The sequence below is a fragment of the Gobio gobio genome (assembly GCF_949357685.1).
Source record: "Gobio gobio genome assembly, chromosome: 6".
Taxonomy (NCBI): domain Eukaryota; kingdom Metazoa; phylum Chordata; class Actinopteri; order Cypriniformes; family Gobionidae; genus Gobio; species Gobio gobio.
In genome coordinates, this window is record NC_137102.1 from 16,614,480 (window position 1) to 16,633,850 (window position 19,371).

Here is a 19,371-nt window from a genome sequence, read left to right on the forward strand (position 1 = left end):
TTTGCTTGTTGAACTGTTGTATAAAATCAATGTTACATTTGCAATTGTGTGGATATTCTGGAAAAATTGCATTCTTTCTCATATAATATGCGATCCACAATAAAAAACAAGAACTCACACAGGTTATGTTTTTGTATTGACAAGAGTTTGAGTCTTAAATCGATCTCTATGCACACTCTATGTCAATTTGTTCTTCATGCTAGTAAGTGATAAATCCCCACTTTTACAAAGTCACATTGTCAAGAAAGAATGCCAGTATGTAGCGTGATTTGCTAATGCATGCACACTCTTCAGGCAACCTATCATACTCATGCTGCTTGTGTGGTTGCAGTCACAAAAGATAAGGTACTTTGATTGGATGTCATGTATTTGACCTTTTACAGTAGGCTATTACCATTTTCCTGTTTTGACACTAGATGCTGCATTTGGCCTGTTAGAAATACATGCTCGGTTTAATGTTATTTTTAGGTGGGATAGAATTAAATGAACTGTCACCTCGCATACCCCAGTTTGGGAACCACTGGCTTATAGACAAGAAGTGTGACAGCTCGAGGCCAATATGTTCCCTCTATTTATTTTGTCTTGCTGAGCAAAACTTATCTTGATTGGGGGTCATTTTGGTCACCTGAGCAAAAACAATAATTATACCAGACCTGTACAGCGTATGTATACACACAAAAAGAGGTTACATCATCCTGTTGTAACTTTTAACATGAATGTGCTATTTCTAATTGATTTGAGTTAGTGATATTAAATTCTATTTTTTAAAAAGAGCAGGTAATTCATAAATGAAGCACATTTACCAAGAAATTATATTAAAAAAATAATTTTAAAAATATCTCACACAGAACAGTTCAGTTCTATAATATAAATGTAAACTGAGGTATTTTTGAGTTTGCACTCTACATGTGGTGGGTGGAATTGTAAATTACCCAACAATGCCCATCATCTGTTATTTTCAACACTTAAATCAAATCAGTCTTCTTTAAAACATGATGACGTTTGTTTTATTTTACATGTCTTTGCATTCTGCGTTGTGTTGCCACTCTATAGCGACACTAACTCTATGGCGGTTGACCAGAGCACACAACTATTTATCATTTAAACTAAACAAATTTCCCCACACATTTCCAGTCTGTCCTCTGCGCGGCCGTGCACGCTCATAACTTGGGGGGAACATTGCTTGAGGCCTGGTGCAAGGACAACAATCTCCCATATACCCACTATAGAAGCAATGCACATTTTAATATTTCTGATTGTAAACATCATCAATGACCTTTCATGGACCTTAAACAAATGTACTATCTTTAGTGAAAAGTCCCTGTTTTCTAAGGAGAGCTGGCCTGCAAACCCAAGTACTTTTAGGGGAGTACTTAAATGATGGATGGATGCACTTTTTGGGCTTCAAAATTTCGTCCTCCATTCACTGCCATTATAAAGCTGGGAAGAGCCAGGGCATTTTTTTAATATAACTCTGATTGTATTTGTCTGAAAGAAGAAAGTCATATACACCTATGGGATGTCTTGAAACAAGTTGTGGTAGTGAATTATATAATGAAAGAACTTAAGAGCAGTCACAGATAAAAGTGTTCAGCACTTTTCAGCAAATGCTAGAAACTGTATTTATTTTAGTTTGTTCTGGTTATTAACACGGAGAAATTATTATTAATGTCAGTAAGAGTTACTGATCATTTAAGTTGCAATGATTAAGGATAAACGTTTTATTTATTTATTGTTATAATGCATTTTCTCATAATAGTTTGTAGTGGAAAACTTTGTTGTGGAAAACTTTTTTCATTGCCAAAGATACTTTTCATTCCTTAACTAACAGTGTTTTATAATATGTTTATGCTGATAAGATTAGGCAGAGAAGTCTTTATTTTTAGTGTGTAGCATGGGAAAGAGGCAATGTTTTTCACCTGCAGTTCAAAGTGGCTTTCTCCAACCTTTGAGGTCCCTGATTGGCCAGAGGAAAAATGTCATTTTGTATATAAACTACACATGAGCCTAGGTTTTGTTGTAGGTTTTTCTTTGAACCGGGGAAGGATGAGGCTTCTAATCTTTGCAGCGCTGCTCGGGCTGAGCCTCGCTCAGTTCAACCCAAACACTAAAAGTGGAAGAACTGCCATCGTCCACCTGTTCGAGTGGCGTTGGGCTGATATCGCAGCGGAGTGTGAGCGCTACCTCGGACCAAATGGCTTTGGTGGAGTTCAGGTATTTTTAAACACATCATTGTAGTTAATACTTTATGCTTAATTATGAGTAAAAATATATAATAGTAATAAAACATTTGTTTTTTCCCATTTCAGATCTCCCCTCCGAGTGAGAGCATTGTTGTCACAAACCCCTGGCACCCTTGGTGGCAGAGATATCAGCCAATCGGTTACAATCTGTGCTCCAGATCAGGAAATGAAAATGAGCTGAGAGACATGATCACTAGGTGCAACAATGTTGGGGTAAATGCAGCTATAATTTACAAATACAGAACAACTAGCCCATTGCGTATCATTCTCATGGAAAATTCACTTTGGTTTGTTTTTGTAGGTGTACATCTACGTTGATGCAGTCATCAACCACATGTGTGGAGCGGGTGGTGGATCTGGTACCCACTCAAGCTGTGGTTCATATTTCAATGCCAACAACAAGGACTTCCCCACAGTGCCATACTCAAACTTGGACTTCAATGATGGCAAATGCAACACTGGCAGTGGAAACATCGAGAACTACAACGATGTCAACCAAGTATGAGACGATGTTGTGTCTAAGTGTTCATTTCAACCTCTGATTTATTGTGCAGTGTGGTCTCTTGTTGTTCTAAACACTGTAATGATGGCAGGTGAGAAACTGTCGTCTGGTTGGTCTTCTGGACTTGGCTTTGGAGAAGGACTATGTGCGTGGTAAGACGGCCGACTACATGAACAAGCTGATTGACATGGGAGTGGCTGGATTCAGAGTGGACGCCTGCAAGCACATGTGGCCTGGGGATCTTTCTGCTGTCTATGGCCGTCTTCATAATCTGAACACCAAGTGGTTTCCCTCTGGCTCCAAAGCTTTTATCTTCCAAGAGGTATTTCCATTTATTTCCAAAAGGAGCATCAGTGTAAAGGTGGTGAAATATTTAATAGCGATTTACTTGTTATCGGCTATGTTATTAGGTTATTGATCTCGGTGGGGAGCCCATTACATCAAACCAGTACTATGGAATTGGAAGGGTGACTGAATTCAAGTATGGTGCCAAGCTGGGCAATATCATCCGCAAATGGAATGGAGAGAAACTTTCCTTCGTCAAGTAAGTAAAGTTGTGGATTTGCATTGCTATTAATTATACAACAGTCCTCGAATTTGATTGGTCAAACAATATACCAAACACAGTATAACAGCACTGGGACTTGTCACTGTTTGTATCGCTCCACTTTGCACATTCCAAACAAACAGTAACTCTGAAGGTTACGCTAGAAGGTGGCGATAAGTAACTGTCTGATTGAGTAACTGTATGAATGGGTTTGTGTACTGTGGACTGTTGTTGAGTAAGCAATTCAAATATTCACTCAACCAATTTGTTTCATATACTGATTCATTCATTCAACTAAATAAATGACAGATTTTTTTGAGTGAGCAATTGAATCATTCACCTAGTCACTTCATTCAATCCACACATTCAGGAACAAAGCACCACTGCTTTTGCCCAGAGGCGTGCCATGGTTCTACAGTCATTTATTTACTATGGTGTAACACAGGGGTTTTCAAACTGGGGTCCCCCAAAAATTTCAGAGAATAAGAAGACAAAGCAAAAATGGATAAAGTCTACCGAACATTCTAACAGTTTAATTTCTAAATGTTTCTCTCCTTTATTGGCATATACATACTTTCCAGAATTGTAGTATATGTTTGCTTTGTATCTTTCTATTGAGTTCCCATTCAGTCGGTCACTCTCGATGCCACGTCGGAGTCCCGACGAATAGGATTCGTCAGTACTCCGACGTCGCGTCTCCGTTCCCTCCTTCAGGGAACGAGGGTTACATACATAAACGAGACATTTTACTCACTATAGTCCCCTTTATCTTGCTCACTGGGGTTTTAAGGCAGTATTCTTAACGCAGTACGTAAGCTGCTTACATACATTTATTGTTAAAGTTGCTAACACAAATAATTTTTAATTGAAAATGTTCTTCTTCGGGTTTATACATCCAACATTACGCCTAGCTGATTTAAGTTTGGAAACAATAAGTTGTATTTATAATGTCACACTTACTATTTATCTAACAGTTTAAATGTTTTTTCATACATAAAAATATATAGATGGATTTTAGGAAAAGGGTCCCTCATAAAAGGTTCATCATATGATAATATTGTCTCAATGTTAACTGTTATTGAGTAAGTTGATATTGAGTATGCTATTGCATAAATATATGAACTTTATTGTTAATTCAAACATTTTCTAAGGGTATAAGCTCTGTTTTGTCACCCTGTTGTATTTATTGTAAAACCTAAAATGGATGAAACAGATGATTTTTTGTTTTGTTTCAGGAACTGGGGTGAGGGCTGGGGCTTCATGCCTTCTGATAAAGCTCTGGTGTTTGTTGACAATCATGATAACCAGAGAGGACACGGTGCTGGAGGTGCATCTATTGTGACATTCTGGGATGCCAGGTACAACTTTATCTTATTTTAATTTACAAAGCAGCATACTGTATGTATGCCACATGAAAACATAACATTTCCTTTCACCCGTAATCCTTCTTTTTCTAGACTTTACAAAATGGCTGTAGCCTTTATGTTGGCCCACCCGTACGGATTTACCAGAATAATGTCCAGCTATCGGTGGGACCGCAACATTGTGAATGGACAGGTAGATGTTTAAGCTTAGTCAAGTGAGAAAACAAATGCTAATATGTCTTGTAAGGATCCCCCACCCTCCACCCTCATAATTGGTCACTTTTTCATTACTCAGGACCAAAACGACTGGATTGGACCTCCCAGCAATGGTGATGGATCCACCAAACCTGTTACCATCAACGCTGACTCTACCTGTGGAAACGGCTGGGTGTGTGAGCACAGATGGCGTCAGATCAAGTAAAGTCCTATAGTTTCATTGCAACGATGTCTTATGCTTGCTAATATACACAAAGGTTCAAAAGCTTGGGGTCAGTATGATTTTTTTAAATTAAATTAGTAATTGTATTCAGCAAGGATGCATTACCAAAAGTAACAGTAAAGACATTGTTTCAAGATTTCTACTTGAACTTCCTATTTGTTAAAGAATCCTGGGGGAAAAAAGTATCACGATTTACACAAAAATATTAAGCAGCACAACGGTTTTCAGCTTTTATAATTATTAAAAAAAAGTTTAACAAATAGCATATTAGAATGATTTCATCACAAGAATAAATTACATAAAATATATTAAACATAGAAACAGTACTAATTAATGCATTTTAAATTGTTATAATATTTCACAGAATTACGTTTTTTACTGGATTTTTTAATCAAATAAATGCATGTTTTGATGAGCATAAGAGACTTTATCAAAAACATTAACAAAATCTGACCCCAAAATTTGAACCATAGTTTTCAACAGAATTTACAATCATTATAATTATAAAGTAAGAGTTGGGAACGTACAATGCAAACTAACATTTCTCCACAGAAACATGGTGGCCTTCCGTAATGTTGTAAATGGACAGACGTTCTCCAACTGGTGGGACAATGGAAGCAACCAGATCTCTTTCAGCCGCGGTAATCGAGGGTTCATTGTCTTCAACAATGATGACTGGTAAGAATTTGTTCTTTAAAGAAAGGTACATTTCAGTTTTCTATTGAGAGATACTGCATTTCAAACTAGCTACTATAGCTACTACTCTCACTGTTATCAGCAGCATATAATCTATAATATTCACTTGTGCTCTAGGGAGCTGAGTACGACCCTGAACACCGGCCTGCCAGGAGGAACCTACTGTGATGTGATCTCTGGTCAGAAGGAAAGTGGCAGATGCACTGGGAAACAGGTGACAGTTGGAGGAGATGGACGTGCTTCCTTCAGAATCAGCAACCAGGAAGAAGACCCGTTTATGGCCATCCACGCAGACTCAAAACTTTAAATAATGCCATTTAAATAAATAAGCTGCATGCAAGTTATTATTACTATTGTCATTTTTCATCCTTTCTAATTTATCAATATTTGCAACATCTTTAGAAATTCAGCATTAAGAACTATACGATTTTAAAATACTTTAGTTTCACAATTCTAAATTCCATTCACACACAATATACTTTAAAAGCAGGGAAATGGTACATTAGAAAAAACAGTAAAATAAATAAAAATGAAATGTATAAAACAATGAAGGTACAATTATTACACTAACTAAAATAACACACTGATACTGTAAGCTGTGTGTCCGGTAATGGAGTGCAGGTGTATCTCACACATCAGCACAAATGCCTGTGATACTTTGAACACAGTATACTTCGTTTTGCTTCTCTCTGATCATTCTGATGAAGACTGAGAGAGAAAAAAAAAACTGATTCTCTTCCTCAATAAAGGCAAAAGAAATGAATGCAAGCTCGGTCCTTGCAGTCCGTCACTCAGCATGATGGCCAATAATGACCTGTCAGAGATACTGGCCACACATTGCAGAGCATAACCCAGCAGGGTCTGCAGGGTCCTGCCTTAACGAATGCTGAGATGGACTAGTACACCCAAAGGGCCTGAGATAATGCATAATCTATTTCCCGCCTCACATCAAAAGTGACACAAATGTATTCCCTTAAACAATAGCCTTTAATAGCGCAGAAACCAGCTTTTGATGAGTCCTAACCATGTATAAATGTCAATAAAACACAAACATCCATCTGATTGTGAAAAATAAAGGTAACAGTTTTCATTTTAGGAAAATTCAGTGAATTTGACTACCTAAAACTGGCCAACAATTACACATTTAGATAAAGCAACTGTTCTTCTGATTTCTTTAGAAAAAAAGAACCATTGGAAGTTGCATTAACTTAACATAAAATATGTTAAATTTTCATAATACACAAACTAACAACTTGAAATTATAAAAATGTGTTGGTCAGTATGTCAGTATGGGATGTAACGAAACATTGTATATCGAGATGTTGCGAAATGCGACGATATTATCGTTGATGTAAACGATATGATTTGCGATATAGAGTTAGTTTTATCCAAGGCTCAGCTTACTGTATTTATAAGGTATAATTCATTGAAAAATTGTCCTCATGTACTCACCCTCTTGTCGTTTCAAGAGTTTTAAGATTTTCATTAAACTTCAAAACACAAATTAAGATATTTTTCAAGAAACCAGAGAAAGATTTATTTCCCTCCATTTAAAGTCCATTGCTCTCAAACTTAAAAGATCCAAAAATTGTCATAAGGGCATCGTAAAAAGAACTAATCGAGTGGTCTAATCCAAATTAGAGGTCTGCACAGGCTTTAAACTGAAGCCCGAACCCGGCCCGTACCTGAGATCATTTAACCCGACCTGACCATTACATTTACATGTTAAGCCCGAACCCGAGGTCCGTTTCTCACAACAAATACCATTTTTGCAAAATGTTGTATTTAATGATTGCATGCAATTGTAAACAAATACATGTACAAACACAGGCACAGTGGCCCCATCAGCACAGCAGTAAGATAAAAAGCACGGCTTTGCAAGCTCTACACTGTACGTAACCACTGGGCTATTTATTGGTTGAAACGACAAGATCATAATTCTTCCAGAGTGCAGCTTTTCCTGCATCATTTGGAACTGTGATAAGTTTTCCCTCAGTAATTTTTTGCTTTATCGCACTCATGGTTAATGTTTGCTTGCTGTCGTCTGCTGTGTTGTGACCAAAATAGCGCGCGAGATTAGTAGCACATGCGCAAAACAGTGTTTTGAAATGACATAGCCTCTTATAACGATAAAATAAAAATTATATATATATATAGCCTAAGTGTGTGTGTGTTTTTGTGATTTATGAGGACACAAATTTGTATAATGACACGGGTATTACACTGGTATTACAACGTAAACATGAAATATGTGGACATTTCATGTGTGTGTGTGTGTGTGTGCATGTATAAATCATGTGCTTTCTCTCTCGCACGTGCTCTTTCGGCCACAACACAGTAAGCAAGCAAAGCACATGGCATGCAAACTATAGGCTACTGTATGTATATATAGTCTATTTAATTTTTCTTAGTTACAAAACCGAACCCGACCCGAACTCGAGGCTGTGCATTAAACATTAACGCGAACCCGACCTGAAACAAGTTTTTAGGGACCCATCAGGCTCGGGTCGGGTAGCAGACCTCTAATCCAAATCCAACTCTTTTGAAGAGACGATGGCTTTATATAAGATGAACAGGTTTACAATTACACCATATCACATTTAGCTTTAGTAGTATGATTATTCAAACCGTTTTAGATTTTTTTATTCTTATAAGTATTGTGCATTAATAGCAGGAGAGGAACATAGCAAGCACCGAGAGAGTGTGCGTGCGTGCGGCGAGAGGATTGATTGAGGGGGAAAAAATTAAGTCTACTGAGTTTCAGTGACATTACTGCATAAAATTATACTATACTATATAAAATATTGAATATAATGTATAGTAATGAAATGTGGGAATATTTGTGTGTCTTGATAATAATATAATAACAATACTATTATTTCAATAATAATAAAAAAACATTGCCTCTTTATTTTGGCTTAAAGTATCGCAACAAATACCGTATTCGAAGACTGTGAAAACTGGAAGAACTATAAGAGATGGCGACTCTTTGAGAAACCAAAGGAAATTAACATTCTTACCATACAAATGAGAATTTTTTATTAAAGTATATTACAAACTTTTCATTTAGACACTAAAGAATCATATTAACTTGTACAAAAATGGCATTATATGACCCCTTTAAATCGCTTTAGCCATAACCTCTGGTTAATGATCGGACTGGCGATATTGTGATCGTGGGCCCGCATAACGGCTGGTGCGAGGACCCTGTGCGACTCTGAGAACCGAATGAATGATTTCAATAGGAGTAAAGAGTTCAATAGAATGATCAAATGTGTAGTTTGTACATTGTTATACAATTGTACATTGTTATAGTAAATTGTTATACAAATGACCCAATCAGCATTCTAACCTAAATTCGAGGTCATGATAAAGTGGAGTCAGATTAAGGTAAATTGGAATTCAATTACTTTGCCCCGCTGAAAAGACAGAATGCGCAAGAAACCTTCCCCCGCTATTTGTAAGCTACGATTGGGCGGGCCTTACAGTATCGTGAGATTAGTAGCGTGATAGTATCGAATCGTGACACAAGTGTATCGTTACACCCCTATATATTGTATATTGTAATATATAAAAGCTGCAATGAGATGCATTACTTGTTCTTGATGCATAAAGTTGTTTTAAATAGCAAGTTAACCCCAAAAATGACAATTATTATGAAAATTTTTGGTTAGTTTTTCAGCATTGTTTATCTGGGAATTATTTTTTCACACTGCAGACAAGTCTAATTCATGTGAATCCATATGAAAAAATTTTTTAGTTGTTTTTATCAACTTTTTTGTTTAAAATGTTTACATTTTAAAAAGAAGCATTATCAAAGAAAGTGATTCACAGTGTGCTGGATTATGTCAAATTTGCCTCCCCCGAAGATTCTTGTGAGAACCATTGAAAAGCACATTCAATGCATCTAGCGAGAGCTCTGGTTATTTCTACTACAGTGCCACATACAAGCTATATGGTTAGCATGAAACAGTGTTCAGTCTTTGATCTTGGAGGAACGTTTTCTTTCTGTTTTTGGAGCTTTCATGCTGCTGCCACCACGTCGGTTTCACCTGAGTGCAGCTGTGGCAGGGCCGTCAGGGCAGCAGGGGCCCAGGGGGCCACCCTCCGCGCCCCGTCACACACACTCAAGAGCTCGACATATACACACACACACAGACCTGAGCTACAGACATGAGAGCTTAGACAGCAAAGGTGACATTCACCACACCATCCCACTTTGTCGTCATGGCAACTCTGGTCTGATGACAATCTGGATAACAATAACTTTATTATACAGATATATGAAGAGTGGGTAACCTTTGTTTCCCTGACTCACTCTCCATTAATATATAGGCTATATACACAGGGCTTGACATTAACACCCGCCATCCCGCCAACCCGCCAAATGCAGGTGGATTTCAGCAGTCGCTGCTAGCCCCTTTGGCGTGTTGAATTTAATATATAATATATAGGTTTTTCAATTGTAGTCTTTTTAAGTGCATATAGTGTTGTCAAAAATATAGATTTTTCTATACATATCGATACTGAAATGCTTCCAATGCTCATTTTCCTCAGAATAGATACAAGATACCAGCTGCGTTTTCTCGCTCTCTGATCTCTCCGACAGTGAGTTGACAAACAAACCCGCCTCGTTTCATTTGCTCCAGATGAATATTGTTGGTGTTACAGTGCTTGAATTTCGCTGTCAGGTCTTAAAGTGACAGCAGCATAATATACCTCCTGCAAATTATGAGATAGTATTAAAAATATCTATATGGCAGTTTTTCCCCATGACATCTATGTCAAAATTGTGGCCAGTGAAAATGCTCAGTGGCTAACTTTGGAAAACCACTAGCCACAGTGGCTGGTGAGCAAAAAAGATAATGTCAATGTTCATTGACATGTTCATGCCCTGGATATATACAATATATACTGTATATATATATATATATATATATATATATATATATATATATATATATATATATATATATATATATACACACACATATACAGGTGCTGGACATATAATTAGAATATCATCAAAAAGTTGATTTATTGAAACTTGTATATTATATTCATTCATTACACACATAATGATATATTTCAAATGTTTATGTCTTTTAATTTTGATGATTATAACTGACAACTAAGGAAAATCCCAAAATCAGTATCTCAGAAAATTTGAATATTACTTAAGACCAATTCAAAGAAAGGATTTTTAGAAATCTTAGCCAACTGAGAAGTATGAACATGAAAAGTATGAGCATGTACAGCACTCAATACTTAGTTGGGGCTCCTTTTGCCTGAATTACTGCAGCAATGCGCCGTGGCATGGAGTTGATCAGTCTGTGGCACTGCTCAGGTGTTGTGAGAGCCCAGGTTGCTCTGATAGTGGCCTTCAGCTCTTCTGCATTGTTGGGTCTGGCATATCGCATCTTCTTCTTCACAATAAAATCTATGGGGTTAAGGTACCATGGTCCTTAAACCAGTTACTGGTTGCTTTGGCACTGTGTGCAGGTGCCAAGTCCTGTTGGAAAATTAAATCTGCATCTCCAAAAAGTTGGTCAGCAGCAGGAAGCATGAAGTGCTCTAAAACTTCCTGGTATACGGCTGCGTTGACCTTGGACCTCAGAAAACATAGTGGACCAACACCAGCAGATGACATGGCACCCCAAACCATCACTGACTGTGGAAACTTTACACTGGACCTCAAGCAACTTGGATTGTGTGCCTCTCCTCTCTTCCTCCAGACTCTGGGACCCTGATTTCCAAAGGAAATGCAAAATTTACTTTCATCAGAGAACATAACTTTGTACCACTCAGCAGCAGTCCAGTCCTTTTTGTCTTTGGTCCAGGCGAGACGCTTCTGACGCTGTCTGTTGTTCAAGAGTGGCTTGACACAAGGAATGCGACAGCTGAAACCCATGTCTTGCATACGTCTGTGCGTAGTGGTTCTTTAAGCACTGACTCCAGCTGCAGTCCACTCTTTGTGAATCTCCCCCACATTTTTGAATGGGTTTTGTTTCACAATCCTCTCCAGGGTGCGGTTATCCCTATTGCTTGAACACCTTCCCTTCGCCTCTCTATTAATGTGCTTGGACACAGAGCTCTGTGAACAGCCAGCCTCTTTGGCAATGACCTTTTGTGTCTTGCCCTCCTTGTGCAAGGTGTCAATGGTCGTCTTTTGGACAACTGTCAAGTCAGCAGTCTTCCCCATGATTGTGTAGCCTACAGAACTAGACGGAGAGACCATTTAAAGGCCTTTGCAGGTGTTTTGAGTTAATTTGCTGATTAGAGTGTGGCACCATGTGTCTTCAATATTGAACCTTTTCACAATATTCAAATTTTCTGAGATACTGAATATGGGATTTTCCTTAGTTGTCAATTATAATCATCAAAATTAAAAGAAATAAACATTTGAAATATATCAGTCTGTGTGTAATAAATGAATATAATATACAAGTTTCACTTTTTGAATGGAATTAGTGAAATAAATAAACTTTTTGATGATATTCTAATTATATGACCAGCACCTGTATATTAGGGCAGTCTATGCATTAACACATGAAAATAATAATAATAAACTGAAGCAGATGAAATTGTGTTATGAATGTGACGATAATATTAGTACAGTTACAGTTAGATGATTAATTAATACAGTTAGATGATATTAGAAGTCTGGAGTTTATCACACTGAGAATCTACAATGGCGCAAGCAGCTGTAACCTATCCTAGAAATCTAGACGCACCCTAGCGGCAGCAAATATAATTTGCAGGCAGGGCGTCTAGCAACTTTATGTTGGCCTGCGAGCTGGAAAAACCAAACTCTAGTCAGGCCAATCACATCGTGTATAGAGTCGGTGGGCGGGATTAACATGACGGCAGAGTTGCGGCGGTTCCACGTGCTACTTGAACACAAAGAAGCTGGCGAACAGCGCTCTTGAATCGGCATTAGCCGCGACTCTGGAAGACTTGGAGTTAAGCTTTTCTTTGAGAAAAGAACAAAGAACGGCACTGAAGTCATTCTTAAAAAAGGAAGTGGCGTTCGGAGTTTTGCCGACGGGATACGGCAAAAGTTGAATCTATCAACTAGCACCGCTTCATCTTCTTCGTTGCTCTGGTTGGTTGTAGCGCTATCCTATTGTGTGCAGAGGGAATTTGAAAGACAGCTGTTTATCCTGCCCCTTGGATTGAGCTCTGCCAATGGTGTGTTCCCAGACTCAACATCTTGATTCTTGCTTGTCAGGCTAGCTGTAACCCTGTAGGTGGAAATTTCTATTCTAACACCTTAACCAGATTTTTCCAACCTCTATTTGCAATAAGATTGTTTTAATCAGCTAAACTCTGGGAAAGTTTTCAGTCCAATGATCCAGAAAGAGAATTCATTCAAACAATCAGTCTAAAGACCTGTACACAGCAGGATGAATATTGTGCGTGCTTATCGCCAGCGTTTTTCATGACTTTTTTCGGTGTGTCTACACACCCAAGCGATTTTCACTGGCGATGTGCCGAGTGAACATGCAAATTCAGTAGATAGCGCTCCCGGTACACAAGGTGGTGCTGCGGCACTTTACGCTTCTGACACTCGCTTGTCAGTTGTCACACAGAATAAGAAGAAGAAGTAGAAGAAGAAGAAGAAGAAGAAGAGAGACAGTATTTATGTGCTTGTGTAAAGAAAACTAGGCTGATAACATCAAAGATGGCAGGGAGAAAAGAAAATCTTGTGAATTTTTTGTGAATTATTCATTCCAGCGTGTGTTTTGCTTTAAAACACGAGCTCTGTTGTATTCTGTGATTAGGGACTTTAAGCAACAGCTACTGATGGAACAATGTCGTGCCGAATTCTGACCCCCTGCCAGATTATTACCCCCTAGTATTGGTAGGTTTAGGAGTTGGTGTGGGGGAGGGGTTAGGATTAGGCAACCAGGTAGCGACTTTAACGAGGGGGGTAATATGGTGCGTTCAAGTCCTCCTGGGATGTTCGTATTTACGAGGTGAGAAGTCGTGTTTACGACATCATGTGCGTTCAAGTCTCTTTGGTCGGAGCAAGATCGCAGTGTACTTTCTTTTAATGAATTTCATGAAAATACAGCAAGGTTTGTTAACTATGCTTATAGAAAATTAAGAACAAAGAATGTGCATCAGGTGAGTTTTAATCTTTTACGTTTTAATTAATCTATGAAGGCACTGTAAACTGTATCGTTATATATTAGGTTATATATTAGGCTAATTGTAATTATAACAGGCACATGATAAATGCCAGTTTCTAGGATGAGTAAACACAGAATTTCAACAAAAATTTACCATCAACTACAGATGTTGCATCCATTGATTCCGCCATGTTTCTCACTGACATGCCCCCAACTCGTACAGATCGGGGCTTAAAGAAAATCCTGAGCTTCCCACCGGTATTTACGGCTTCGTGGTGGCGTTCATGTGTGTTCAACTCGTAAATACAATCTTTACGACATGACTTGAGCGCACCATTAATTTGACAGAGGGTCGAAATTTGCCACAACAACGGCAACAGCATTCTGGCATTCTATGGTGCATGCACGACTTTAACTGCTACTTTGTGAACTTCTACAGCAACCGTCTACTACGGGAGAATAGCTAATTTGTCGTAGTCGTTAATCTGTGACAGATTAGATTAGTAAACTTTTTTTTTTTAATGATTATGTGGCATTTTAATTGTATCTGTATTAGGGCTGTCAAACGATTAATTGCGATTAATCACATCTAAAATAAAAGTTTGTATTTACATAATATATGTGTGTGTACTAAGTATAATAATGAAGTATATTTGAATACACACACATGCAAATATTTCTTAAATATATATACTGTATATACAGTATATATTTATATAATTTATATTATATATAAATATTTATATTTGACAGCACTAATCTGTATATAGCAGTAATGAATATAAGACTGTAGAGCACCTTTGCATTCAATAAATAATTGAAGTGTCCCATGTCTGTCTCATTTGGACAGAGCGGAGAGCTGTACCTTCCGATTAGAAGCTCAAGTGTCACTGTTGCAGGTCAGAAGCTTGGACATGTCATTTTCACTGATGTTTTTTGACATCACCGTCAACACTGTCCCTTGTACCCACAACCCTGTCCCTTGCTCTATAATTTATTATGCTCACAGTGAACTTGACTGTCAGTGCACATATGGTGGACTGCCTAACCACAAACTTTTTTCCCTAATCATCTAAAGGGGAGGGGGGAAAACAGTTGCAAAAGGTTTCCTGAAGGTCCATATATTATTCTTCTAAATAAATTAAAAAAAAATCATCTAGGCGGATGAATTAAGATCTGGACTGCATTTTTACCTCACTACTTTTAATGTTTGTGACAGGATATCTGAATATAGATTTTTTCTTGTCTTTACCGATCACTTGCTGTGAATGATGACGCATAGATGGCATTATCACAGAAAGATCATTGCTGTGACACCACAGCGTTCTTGTGTAACTGCTGTGCTTAATCTAGAACACAGCGTATATGGAATTATACGGAAGACAAAATAAATAAATAAATGTTTGCACAATTTTAAGTAGCTTTAGTTTGGGAATCTATCTGACCTCAAGGGTATAAAAAAAAAAACCCACACACTTATTTGAATAAACAAAATTAGTGTCAAGTGTGCAAAATGTAGAGTTTGCTTATAGTAATATGTCCTCATTTAGCTAAGTATGTGTGTGTTGGATGTGTTGAGGGTGCTCAGATGTCTTCTGTACACCCCACTGGCTCTGGTTTAATCATTTCATCTGCTCGATTTACCCATTCTTCAGTCACCACAGGGGTCAAAGGTGGAGGTGGCATGAAGCTGATCCATGAACAAAGTCAAGGGGAAAGAAGAAACAAGTAAACCAATATTGTTCCTTTTTATTAAAACAATACCTTGAAACGTGAGCTGTGCACAAAAAATGTGTACGCCTGATGAACAACACTCAGGAAACGCTGTGAATTTGTTATTCTATTAATAGACTATTTATGACTATTCTTGCATGCAGAGTCCTCGTATCATGTTCAGTATCATGCCATTGAAGGTCTTTGCATTCATAACATACCCCTATCCAAAAAAAAAAAAGTCTTCATATGCCCTGCCAATCTTATTTAAACATTTACACAACACGTGGCTAAAATATTTCAAGGAACTTTCAACAGATTTTACGTTCAATCCATGCCTCTCGCCTCTCCATTGTTTGAACAGCCGTTTCCATGGACTGTTTGTTGACAGCCGACAGCAGCTGATATGACAACACCACGGTGTCCAAATACAGGCACTAATTCAAATGTGTTTATCCAGTAATTGCCAGCGATGTTGGAGGCGGACCCTGGGCCCCGTTCCAAATGCTCCTGGGGCCCGTTGAGCCCTCTGCAGAGCAAGCTGCGATGAGAAGGAGCAGATGGAAGCATGAGTACTGCAGCGCTTGCCCACCCTCGACTACCTCTGCCATATCACGGCCTCTGCTCTCATTACCCATGTGCTTAAAACCCCATCACACACTTCTATGAGATGATTTTCCATCAGGTTATAATCACATGCACATATTGCGACTGCTTTATTACTTTTTTGACTTCCCGTAAACACATTACAGGTGGCTCAACACACGAAGATCACTGTGAAATGTGACATGATTTCAGATGATTGGTGAGTTGATTCAAAGTTCTGCGATTTTCAACTCTCTTTGTATTGTTAATGTCGGTAGTATGTAAATTAGAAATTCCTAGTTATTTGTCAGCAAAAGTCTGTAAAACACAACATCCGGCAGAATTTTGACAGCTCTAGGGCTTTCAAGAAAACTACAGATTGTACCACGGACAGTCAGATCGACAGAGGGTTATTAACAGAACAGTTATTATAGGCTTATCACTGAAAATTGTATTGAACTTTGTCTTCTCTTTAAACGGCATTATGGTAAAAATACTAGCCTTCTTACTGGTACGCAGTGTTTGTAGTCATCCAGTTTTTAGATTGCCCGTACCTGTGTTTTCTCCATATTTACGATCCTTTGCAGCCTTTAGCCACTGCCTACAACGCGCTGGATCCTTGACTGGAATCCGAAAATAACACACTCCCGCTAAAAGTTGACTAAGAAGTACCGTATTGTTCCGAATATAAGACAATAACAATTTTTTTTTTTAAATACATCTGAAAAAAATGTGTTCATCTTATATTCAGGGTCTAGACTTTTACGTCAATAATACACCCGCAACAATAGGTTGCGCCAAATATGCATAAAACGTGTGCCAAGAAATACGGTGTGTCAGAGTGTAATGACAGTCAAATACAAAAAGACTTAAAAAAGTCTAAAAAATGCTAACAGTCAAAGGAAAGCTTACCGTCTAACAGCCTCGTGTTTCGTGTGCTCGCTGATGGGACCAAACTTCCAACCAGTGTTGTGTAAGTTACTCTAAAAAAAGTAATGAATTACTAATTACTTCTTCAATAGTGTAATTAGATTACTGTACAATTTACTCTCTCCAAAAAGTAATCAATTACTTATTAATAATTACTTTCTAAATCCTATATAATTTTCAACTAGTTAAAGGAACACGCCACTATTTTTGAAAAATGTCCAACTCCAGAGTTAAACTGTTGAGTTTTACCGTTTTCTAATCCATTCAGCCGATCTCCGGGTCTGGCGGTAGCACTTTTAGCATAGCTTAGCATAGATCATTGAATCTGATTAGACCGTTAGCATCTTGCTCAAAAATGACCAAAGAGTTTTGATATTTTTCCTATTTAAAACTTGACTCTTCTGTAATCGTGTACTAAGACAGACAGAAAATGAAAAGTTGTGATTTTCTAGGCCGATATTGCTAGGAACTATACTCTCATTCCTGCGTAATAATCAAGGAACTTTGCTGCCGTACCATGGGTGCAGCAGGCGCAATGATATTACACAGCGCCTGAAAATAGTCCCCAACACGTTCCCTTTGCAAGCAGGTTGTCACATTGGTTATGTTGACGGAAGTTAGCCTAATTTCAGGCGCTGCGTAATATCATTGTGCCTGCGCTAAAACCCAGCTGTTTAACTCTAGCAGAGTTGGAAAATGAGCCTATTTTCAAAAAATAATGGCGTGTTCCTTTTAGTAATTCAAGAATAGACATGAAACGGCTCTTTTAATTCATTCAAATAAATAATATAAAACAACATAAATTATTCTTATTAACTGACCCAAGTATTACAAATGTGAAAATAATACATAAAAACACGCATTTTAAAGTTAGACTTTAAATTTGTATGTTAATTCTACTATTGTATCATACATAATTGTTCCTTGTATGTCCCTAGTATAATCCCTTAATTTACTTTTTTCCTGTCCTGACTTGTGTAGCACATGTGGTGTTTTGTTATTTTGGGCCATGTGCTCCTGTCTCTGTCTGGATCCCACCCCCCTTGTTATCTCATTATTGGTTTCATTTGCCCCACCTGTTGTTCCCTCATTACCTACCTGATTTGTCCCCTTTATAAGTTCCTTTGTGTTTTCAGTCTTGGTCGGATCGTTTTCATGTCTACGTCTCCCGTATTTCCCCCGTGATTTCCTTTTTGGTATGTTTTGTTTTTCTAGTTATTACTTTGATTGTGTGTGCCCCATCGTGGGTTTTGTTTTGTGTTTGTTTCTTTTAGTTAAAATAAATTCACTTATCTGCACATGAGTCCTCACTCCTGTTTTATTTCATACGGACGTAACAGTTATCATTATGAGATGGATAGCCTAAATGTTATATAATTCAGATCGGCATGTGTTTATTTTTAAATATGATCGTTTGTACATTTTACATACTTTCAACACAAAAATTTAAATATGAGAATTAATTTCAAATAAAAGCATTTTATTTATAAAAAAAGAATCATTATAAAATGTATTTACACATCCAGGATTTATTGAGAGCCCATTTTGCCAGTGGTGAATTACCCCTTCAAATGTACATTTTTGGCTGAACTATCCACTTTAATGACAGTGTGGATATTAAAAAAGTATCACAATGAACCTGTCGTGACTAAAGAAATGTGTTGAAATGCGATCTGTAATATCACATTTCACAGGACGGCTCCAACTTAAATAGCAGTCGATTTTAAAGCGTCAATTTTAATGATCATTAGTTGATGTAACTGGAGCCTGTGCAAAAAATAGATCAAGTCTATGCTGTCACCACCCGTGACACTATGAATAAAGCTAGCTCAACTATTTTGCGACTTGTCAAATCAATTATTTTGACACCAGTGGAGCCAAGAAAAAAAAAAAGGTTAAATATTTATGAATGTGTATAATCACAGAAAGCATATCGGCAGGTGGGTAGATTAAAACAGGGTCTCGTAATTCAGGAATAGCCTGAAGGCAAAACTTTATTTATTTGTTGTCACTAGGAATGTGATTACAAACTCTGAATGAAATTCTGCACAGGATCGGCATCAGAAGCACAATGACACATGCCACTGCAGAATCACGAATGGATGATTCACAAACACACACCATAGATTACATGTTATATTGTAATGTAAACAATTTGGAAGCTATTTGACATGTAGAGGAAAGACAACACAAAGATAAAACTAAAAGATCAAAAAA

General features: G+C 37.7%; 1 protein-coding gene across 1 annotated transcript; it reads left to right on the plus strand.

Annotated features, from left to right (window-relative positions):
- The first annotated feature begins 2,043 nt into the window (after positions 1-2,043).
- Positions 2,044-6,297, plus strand: amy2a (amylase alpha 2A). The gene is made up of 10 exons (XM_079819431.1): positions 2,044-2,214; positions 2,310-2,456; positions 2,545-2,742; positions 2,837-3,067; positions 3,156-3,289; positions 4,528-4,650; positions 4,750-4,849; positions 4,952-5,073; positions 5,648-5,773; positions 5,909-6,297. Exons 1-10 carry the CDS (start codon positions 2,047-2,049, stop codon positions 6,096-6,098), a joined length of 1,539 nt encoding a protein of 512 aa, XP_079675557.1. The 5' UTR covers positions 2,044-2,046; the 3' UTR covers positions 6,099-6,297.
- Positions 6,298-19,371: the final 13,074 nt, after the last annotated feature.

Coding starts and splice junctions, on each gene's coding strand:
- amy2a (XM_079819431.1), top strand. CDS start 2,047: ATGAGGCTTCTAATCTTTGCAGCGCTGCTCGGGCTGAGCCTCGCTCAG. Junction 3,290..4,527: donor GAGAAACTTTCCTTCGTCAA/GTAAGTAAAGTT, acceptor GTTTTGTTTCAG/GAACTGGGGTGAGGGCTGGG. Junction 5,774..5,908: donor GTCTTCAACAATGATGACTG/GTAAGAATTTGT, acceptor CTTGTGCTCTAG/GGAGCTGAGTACGACCCTGA.